The 9,333-nt window shown below is 38.3% G+C and overlaps 1 protein-coding gene across 1 annotated transcript in view; it reads right to left on the bottom strand.

Annotated features, from left to right (window-relative positions):
* Nucleotides 1-6,124: 6,124 nt before the first annotated feature.
* rassf5 (Ras association (RalGDS/AF-6) domain family member 5) overlaps nt 6,125-9,333 on the bottom strand; it is a 67,023-nt gene continuing 63,814 nt past the window's right edge. Inside the window, exon 6 of the mRNA XM_015372471.1 lies at nt 6,125-7,813. Coding sequence (XP_015227957.1) covers nt 7,670-7,813 — 144 coding nt within the window. The 3' untranslated portion in view covers nt 6,125-7,669. The remainder of the gene's footprint in view (nt 7,814-9,333) is intronic.

Raw genomic sequence — 9,333 nt, 5'->3', positions numbered from 1 at the left:
GTCATGTGCTCCATCCAATGCAGATCATTAGCTCCATCCACATCTAGTGAAAACTAGTGTAATTAGATGAGTCATATAACGCAAACACTCATTGGTTAGCTAAAGGAAATCATCAGAAGCAAGCAGGTGTTCTTCAAACTCCAAACGTGAATTGTCTATGCCATGCTACAATGGACGATTCAGAAAAAGATGTTAAAATGTCTGAAAGGTCGGACACAGGCTAGAGCGAATCGGGAGATGGAGACCAACAAGACCTCCCTCATCCTTGGACCTATCTCTAAGTATTTTTCAAAATAGTTGAAAATTGAGCTTTCAATTCATATAGTGGCATCTGGCTGTTTTTTTAAAGGTTACTTCATACTTTTATACTTTAAGAAGTTTTTGGAGCACATACTTTTTCACTTTTACTTGAGTAAAGAGGTCAAGTTGATACTTCAACTTTTACTTGAGTGTTTTTAAACTGCAGTATCTATACTTCTACTTAAGTAAGAATTATGTGTACTTTTGAGACCACTGCAAATGGAGTCCCACCCGCCGTTGGTGAGGTCTAGAATCACAAGATCTATATTCAGCCATTCAGCAAAGATACTGCTACATGGCTGTACAATTTATTTTTGAATTGTACCAATTAGATGAGCCCTTGAATGATATATTAAGTAGAAAAAAGTTAACAAGAAAAAAGGGTAAAAAGCTAATTGAAATTGAAAGTTAATAAGCCTAATTAACAATTATATTTAGGTTTATAAACTAAAAAATGTAAGCGTCGGTATCAGCATTAATGCCTCTAAGGCGGAGGTTCTCAACAGGGGGTCCGCGACCCCTAGGGGTCCACGGAGGTACTGTATCGGGGTCGAGTAAGTTTTGGTTGATTAGAATTTATTTTTATTCCCCTCTGCAATTTTTTCCACTGATTGAAATGTCTTTTTAATACACAATAGCATGAATTCAACAGACTGTAAACAGATAAATGGAGGAAGAAGATGTCTTTCAGTCATCAATGCACACATTCAGCAACACACAGGAGCTCTTTCAAGCTGGACACCGTTTCATTCACAACACCTGTCCCAACCAGGAAGCAGAATCAGAAATACTTTAATAATTCCAGGGAGGAATTACTTTCATTACATTACTCCATCTGTAATAGAGTGACTATAGGACCAGATTGATATAACACAATTTAATACAATATATATAATTGGTGGTCCTTGGCCTGGAAAACTTTGAAGACCTCTACTCTAAGGTTATGTTGTGCCAAAAAATGTTGTCTTACTCTCAGAGTGTTTTTCATGAATTTCTTATAGAAGCACTTTTGTAGTTTTCTTAATATATTCGGCACGTTCGCTTTTTTTTGCTATTACATTCACATCAATTTTTGTCATCAAAATATCCATATTCTTTGAATTTTTCAACTCAACTCAACTCAACTCAACTTTATTTATAAAGCGCTTTCAGTCAGCCAAAGCTAAAATCAAAGCGCTGTACAGGTCATTTGAGCAGATTATAAAACACAATTATCACCACAACACAGGACAAACTCAAAGATTAAAAAACCAGTAAGAGCAAAAAAAAAAAAAAAGGTAATAAGGTCTTTTCCTGGATTCCAATAACACTATTGGCTTGAAATTTGGATTTCAATGTGCAGTATCTATACTGCACTATTGACTCGTGAAGATGGACCGGCTGTGAAGCCGTCTACAAGAAGGGGCAGAGCAGCCTGGACTTTCTAAGGATGCTTAGGTCCTTCAATGTTTGCAGTAAGATGCTATCTATCTTGTCTGAAACTGTTGTGATCTCTTCTAGAAAAAATAAGGTCAACAGGGTGATAAAGAAGGCGAGCTCTGTTCTAGGATCTCCTCTGGAGACGATTTAAAAAAAATTTCTTCACAAAGTGAAGAACATAATTGAAAAACTGTGATCATCCTCTTCATCAGACTCTTAAACCCCAACAGAGCGTCTTTAGTAAGAGATTCTCCAAAGCTGGTGCACGACAGACCACTACAGAAGATCTTTCCTGCCTACAACACCTGTTTAAAAAAATAGCTACTAGGATTAATAAAGTATTTTTGAACTGAGTTGAATTAATCAGTTTAGTTTTTCTAAAGCAAGACTCTCCACCCAAGGAGAGATATAGTATAGGCGCTACAAACGCTCAAATAAGAAAAAAAGAAGTGATGGTTCCTTCTCAAACATCTGTTCGCCTGTTTGTTTTCCTGTCCAGTCAGTGGAGGAGCAGAACCCCACAGCGTGCTGCTCCATGTTAGCCTGCGAGGAAAATATGCGTGTACTCTGCAGCTGGCTAATGACTATAAGTTGTTTTTTCAACTTACAGCTTCCAAGTTAAAACTTAGCATACATTTTCTAATCAACAAGCATTATTAAAAAGATATAGCGTAAAGAAGGCTGTTATTAGCATAGATTCATATGAAGTGGACAAATACAAAAGTAAATAGTTTTTTTTCTGTAAAAGTAACTGATATTTCCGTTTTATATGTAAAACTGAAATATCATTTATACGTAAAATTAAAATGAATGTATATTAAACATGATTGGAGCGAGAATCTAAAAGAAATGTAGCTATTTTTAACATCGATGTAGCGTTAAGGACTGGTTATCCTCCCGCAGCAGTGTGTCGCAGTGAGCTTGTCGCAGATATTTCTGATTTATGCCAAATATCGAAGCGTGGTTTGCGCTATGTTATTCCACGCCACAACGCAGAGGGACAGTCATAAACTAGTTGTGGGTCTAGATACGGCCGAGGCGGTGAGGAAGTGGGGGCAAGTTTGTCCGACAACGGAGGGACATGAGGGCCAAAAAGAGCGGGGGTCCAGGAGGAAAAAGGGTCCCAGCGTTCTCGCGAACTTCGCTCTTCTAGCTGGTCCATCTTCACGAGTCGTTTTCCACAAAATAACATTTAACTCTTTGAAGGGCAAGTTACCGTTTTTGATGCCTTGCATACCCCTTTCAAATGGAGTCCCCCCCCCCAGTCCCTCAGTGAGGTCTAGAAGCACAAGATCTATATCCAGCCATTCAACAGAGATACTGCTACATCTTCTTTGGGCATTTGACCAATTAGATGAGCCCTTGAATGATATATTACCTACTGGAAATTAAAAAGAAGAACAAAGTTGATAAATGTCAAATGTGTATCAGCATCAATGCCTCTAAGGTTTTGTTTGACCAAACAAAAATGTGTTTCTTTCACTCAATTTCTTATAGAAGCAGTTTTGTTATTTTTCTTAATATATTCGGGCAAGTATGCGTTTCTTGTTATTACATTGACATTAACCCTCTCCAGGCAGATGTTGCAGATTTGCAACAGCTAAATGCCACTTAGCTAATTACTCCACATCTATACTTTAAGAGCTTTTGCTACTCAGAAGTACAACTGAAGGACTTAGTTGTGCATTTGCAACAAACAGTTTCTCTCCAGCTCACCAGATAGCACTGCTGACTCACTTTCAACATGGCTGAGTCCTTGGTGTCACTGAAACAGATTTTCTAAGCACCAATTTCATGTAAGTATCACTACCAATTTCCATTATTTTGAAATCTATACTACATAAGATGAATCATGAATGTGTATAAATATGACACATGCCAATTAGTAGATTTTATCTCCTCTGGGTTTTTCACCAGAGGCATCTCGATTTCAATGTTGTAGATTCGCAACGTGTGCCCAAACAGGTACCAATGGATGCTACATGCTTTATCTACTAGTTTGCCTATATTTTGAGCAACAGTTTAACACAGAAACTGTTTGAGAAAACGTTTTCTCTAATTTTGTAAGAGAATTTTTTGTTTGTGACATTCAAATAAAGTTAACGTTCATATCAGATTCAGTCTTCAGTGTTAATTTATCACTCCAGGCCACTGTTGCAAATCTGCAACTTCCCAGAATGAATTGCATGTGAAGGTCTCTTTTAAAAAAAGTCTGAATTGTATATAACTACCCCATATGATAATTTTCTCCAAATATCACATTTTTCCTGCAACTACAACTTAATTCGAGCCTGAGAGGGTAAATTATTTCCATCAAAATATCCATATTTTGAATGTTACAAAGGTAATAAGGTCTTGTCCTGGATTCCAATAACACTAATGGCTTGAAATCTGGATTTTCAAAGTATTTTCGCTCTATAAAGGGTTAACAAGAAAAAACATCAACAAACATTTTTCTATATCCAAGTTATGCAAAATATGCAAAACTTTGTTGTTCTGTTTTTCATTTATCAGTGTAAGAGTGAAGAATAAATGCCTTGTAAGTGGGTTCATATTTAAAGCACATGTTTTTGCAGACTTGTTAAGGCGACGCTTTGCTAATGGTCATCCAAATACCCTATGAGGAAAACTGTGGACCGAAACCTGAGAGGTCATGAAGTTCCATACCGAGGCACAAATAGTTGGAGGCGGACGGAGTGAGAGCGGCCCAGCACGAGAAGGGGTCCGAAGGCTAAATTCAGAAAGTGATAGATGGCGGCTACAGAGGGTAAAGCTAATCATAACTCTTTCTCAGAGGTGAGAGGAGGGTCCTGTCTATATCTGCTGCCATAAATACACATGCTGACACAGTTTTAGCTAGCCCTCTGGCCAACAGCCAACCTTTGCACACCGTTTTGATTATTCTTAGGCAGTGATGTGTATAGAGAGAAGTGTGACAATGCCTATAAACTGATATGCTTTTTGCACTTTCCTCAAAAATAGTGAGGGATTAAAAGTGTGGCTGTGAACCCTATCTAACCCTGCCTGCTGAATTTACAGCTACAGCAAAACAGAAGGCCAGGTGCAAAGCTACCTATAGGTCCTTGTGGGGGAGGGTGTTTGGCTGTATTTGGTCATAAATCCTGTGACAGACACTGGCACCTGTGAGTTTATTGCTTTAACACCTTATTCTGAAAGGACATTGTAAACAGAGTTCACCTTATAAAAGGGCATGAATTGTGAAAACAAAGTAACACTTGGAGGGAGAATTGGCCTCAGTGTAAAGCAAATATCCTCCTAGTCAGAAAACGGTAACAACAGCCACAAAACAAACAAGCAACTCAAACAGCAGGCAGCGGGATGTTTGATCTGCTTGTAAAGCAGAACTCCAGCTAATTCAGATATACCTGTTACCTGTTTATATGTTAATTCATGCTCTCACTGGAATACATGGAAACAAAGAAAAGAACAAATTCACCTCCTCAAAAGTCCAATTGGACAAGTTATTGTTGCTGCTTATGACTTTTTTTCTGTTTATTTTTGGAGTGATTTGTGTTATTCAACTACGTTTGATATAAGCCTTGGCCTTACAAAAACCATTTTGTAAATGACCTACATTGTTTATCATGCTTTTCATGTTTGGGTGATTTTTTTTTTCTTTGAATAATATTTAACTTGCTTAAAGGATATTCCAACTGTAGATTTTTTTTTTTCTTTACCAGTCTGATTGTTCTGAATGCAGAAACACTGATTAGCAGATGTGAGTTAGATGGACCATATATTTTCCAGTAAAATGAACACTTTCTTGATTAAAAATGAATACCGGTACATTTGATTAAGTTGCACCTATGACCTTTAACGTCTATCTAAACATCTACAGCTTCCACTGCTTATAGCGTTTGAGTAATTAGATGATTTAATGTGAAATCAGCTGGTATGAAGATGCACTGTTTTCTTTGTTTTCTAACTAAGCCCCTTAAAAAAAAAAAAAACCGCAAAATAGCAGAAATGCAGCATGTGGAAGGTGTATGATTAAATAAGTTACTTTAGACATAAACACTAAATTAGATATAATATAAATATATATAATATATATAAAGTAGTATATAAATAATGTTCTGCATGTGTTAAATTAGCAATTTCACTGGAATTTCTGCATTAAAATAAACCAAATGTCTTTACTGCTACTAATTAAGGGGATATTTCGCCATCTGCTGGTGGCTCAGAGCAACACACTTTGGCTCCTAAACCGCTCTGTTCACTTTATTGATCTATTTAGTGATGCTTCACTGTCTCCTGGCCAACAAAAAATAAAAATACTTACATTAAACTGGGATTTATTTTGTTTGTGTGTGATTTTTTTACCCTTAATAATAGAAACCCCTGCGTAGGCAAACACATAACAGCATTTCAATAAAGAGCTTACTCTTTTATTTCATTTAAATTTCTGTACAGGTCTAGTCACATATTTATACAGAGTTTTACAAGTAAAATAAATTGCAAAAATAAAGCGACACGTTTACATAATTTCACATGGGATGGTGGTTAACAATGAAATAAATAAAACACACACATACACATAAACTCCCACGTGGGAGTATCTTTGAAACCAGGAAAAGATCAAAACCAAACCGAAAAAAAAGCCTAATAAAAATGAACGTATAGCACCACTGCAGAGACATAATTGCACACATGCAGAGGAACCCGCACATGTAACTCAATCAGGCACCTGTACATGTGCTGAAACCCACGCTATGGGTAGAAGACGTGACACAAAAGGCACTGCCAGCAGGAACAGCTCGGGGAGGTGAGGATGGTGACACACAGGTGTGGGCTTTAGAGAGAAGCGTGTCCTCGTGGACATCGGACCAGACTTATCAGCGGATTATAATGAACATAAGAATGAGAAGCGGTGGAATAAATCCTGTCTACCCAGGATGACCGCAGACAAACACCAGCAGGTAGGAATGATGCAAAAAATGAACTCATATCAGCCAATAACTCTTCGTTTTTCTTTTTTCCCCCCAGTATCTACACAATTTATATGGACTGCAAACAAATCAAAGCCGTTATTATGAATCTTACAATGCATGCCAGCCTCAGAGGTTTGGCCTGGATCAACATGTGCAAAAAAAGCTGATTGAGATGTTATTTGTTTACATACATCACCTTCAATCTAAACGAGATCCTCTCAGTAAAAAACTGTCAGTGTAAGCGTCGCTGTAAACGTCCTCTTACGTTCAAATTCATCCCCACACAGCAAAAACTAGAAGTTTCTTCACAACTTAAAGGGTTCTGAGCTGCCTCTCTTAGCGTCGCACCAGGGTTGGGGCTCATGCATTCTTAGTTTTGGATTTAGGCAGCAATAAAGAAAAACAAAAACATGTGTGGTGGAAAAAAAAACAACCAAAAAAATATCTTTTCATGTATGAGCCAGGATGGAACTTATAAACATAGTGAGGGCACGCTGGTGGCAGCGTCATGCTGCGGGGGGTACGGTTATCTGTTGCATTTTTTTCTGCTTTAATCTGGGAAGACAATAACAAAAAAAAAGGAGATCTGATGACATCATCAGACGTGTTTTCGGTATGATTGTCCTGCGGCTCCAGCTCGATGCGGCTAAAAGCAACCATGCTTTCTGTTTTATTCCTATGAGCTGATGGACTCATGCATAAGTAACACTTGCAGTAGCAGCAGCAGTAGTTGTAGCAGGAGAGATGGGAAACTTAAAAAAACAACAAAAACACATCAGTCATTGATGGGATCCGAAGTGGGAGCAGCCTCAGATCTTCCTTGGCAGGGTGATCCCGTTCTCTGTGGGGAAAGAGAGCCTGCATGCGACCTGAGAGGGAGTACGTGGATCTCTCTGTCTGAGCGCTTGTCCATGAAGAGTCCGGAGTTCAGTTCAGCTCAGGCTCCGCTCCCTGGACTGAGATCCCAGCGCGTGTCCTGGAGGTCCGGCTTGGGGACATCATGGACCGTGTGTTTGAAGCGCCTGCTGGAGCTTCTGTCGGTAAACGCTGTATTTCTGCTGCACGGCTCGAACGCGCTCCGCCTCCTCTTTCTCCAGGATGACCAGGAAGTTTTGCAGCTCAGGGACAGAGAAGGCGTGCCACTGAGGGACAGGAGGAGAAATGTTAGCTCACCTTCACTCTACTGTTTGGTTGTTTTTTTGCACACATAAATCTCCTGATGGGTTCATAAATGTCATAAATCCCGAACGTGCATGTAGAGAGACGAAGCAGGGATAGGAGGTCGCAAATTAATTCATAGTCCTTACACAGGGTTTATACAGGAATGATTAACTCTAATTTAATGGTTCTTAATGCTCTTAGAAATAATTTTAATGCCATCAACAAGTACTCATGACTCTCACTTGTAAACTATATGTTTACATTATTTATTGGCTGCATCTAAAAATATCAAAGATATTTTCAATTTAAACATAATAATACGTCAAATCAATTCAGTTCAGTCTGTCAAATAAGCTGCCTGTAGTGTCTTTAAATTTCCAGCAGGTGTCAGTATTCTGTGAGACAGTATCAATGCAGTTTGGTCCCAAATTCCTCGTTTTCCACTTTTGTTGAACGTTGCATTTTCAATTCTCTAGCTTTTTCTCCGCCTCAAGCTTCTTTTCCAAACAGGCTTTACGATCAACCAGAAGGAGTTCCGCGCAAACACATAGAACATGTTATATCTGATATTATATATCAGACAAAATTGTTTCTATAAACTTTTTTTTTTAAGTAAAGCATTTTAAATGCCACTATAATCACATTTAATATATATATATATATATATATATATATATATATATATAATGCCAATTAAGGTCTTAATAATACAAATAAAATAAAAGAATGACTTATAATGACCCACGGAAACCCAGTTACACTTCACCACGTTTCAGTTTACATTTGACTTTAAAACTTTAAACTTGATTTTATCTCATTAGCATCTTATATCGTAGATCAAACCACTTTTTCTATAGGAAAAAATTTATTTGTGGATCTTTTCTCTCCCAACTGTTACTACCCTATTTTTGGTGTTGGTCCATAACTGGTCTGCAACTTACAACTCTTTGGACCTTCTTTTTTTTTGAGTTTTTTTGGGACTAGTGGCTCGTTTTTCTGACAGTAGGCTGACAGGAAAGAGGGAATGAGAGAGGGAGGAAAGACATGGCAAAAGACCACAGGCCGGATTGGAAACCAGGTCGGCCGCATCGAGGGTTAAGGCCTCTGTACACAGGTCATGCGCACTAACCACTGCTCCACCTATAGAACAATACTAATTTATAATAAATATCCTAAAGGCACCAGTAATTAGTAACTAATTGCAGTTTTCTCTTTGATCATTGGTCATAAAACAGCCTGCCATGCTGGTTCTGATTTAGATCCGTTTTTTTTAAATAACATTTCTTATGTTGGTTCTATCTGTGCTTCTATTTTTCTTTTTCTATGTCTGCTTCTGTCTCCTTGAACCCCAGTCGGCCTCAGCAGATGGCGGCTCACACCGAGCCTGTTTCTGCTGGAGGTTTCTTCCTGTTAAAAGGGAGTTTTTCCTCTCCACTGTCACTACAAGCATGGTTAGTGTGAGGGATTGCATTCGAGTCAATGAGGCCCCGTCCACACGAAG

This window comes from Cyprinodon variegatus, unplaced genomic scaffold, assembly GCF_000732505.1.
Source record: "Cyprinodon variegatus isolate N-32 unplaced genomic scaffold, C_variegatus-1.0 Scaffold72, whole genome shotgun sequence".
Taxonomy (NCBI): Eukaryota; Metazoa; Chordata; class Actinopteri; order Cyprinodontiformes; family Cyprinodontidae; genus Cyprinodon; species Cyprinodon variegatus.
The sequence above is the reverse complement of the archived record's forward strand: the minus strand, read 5'-3'. Positions and strand labels throughout refer to the sequence as shown.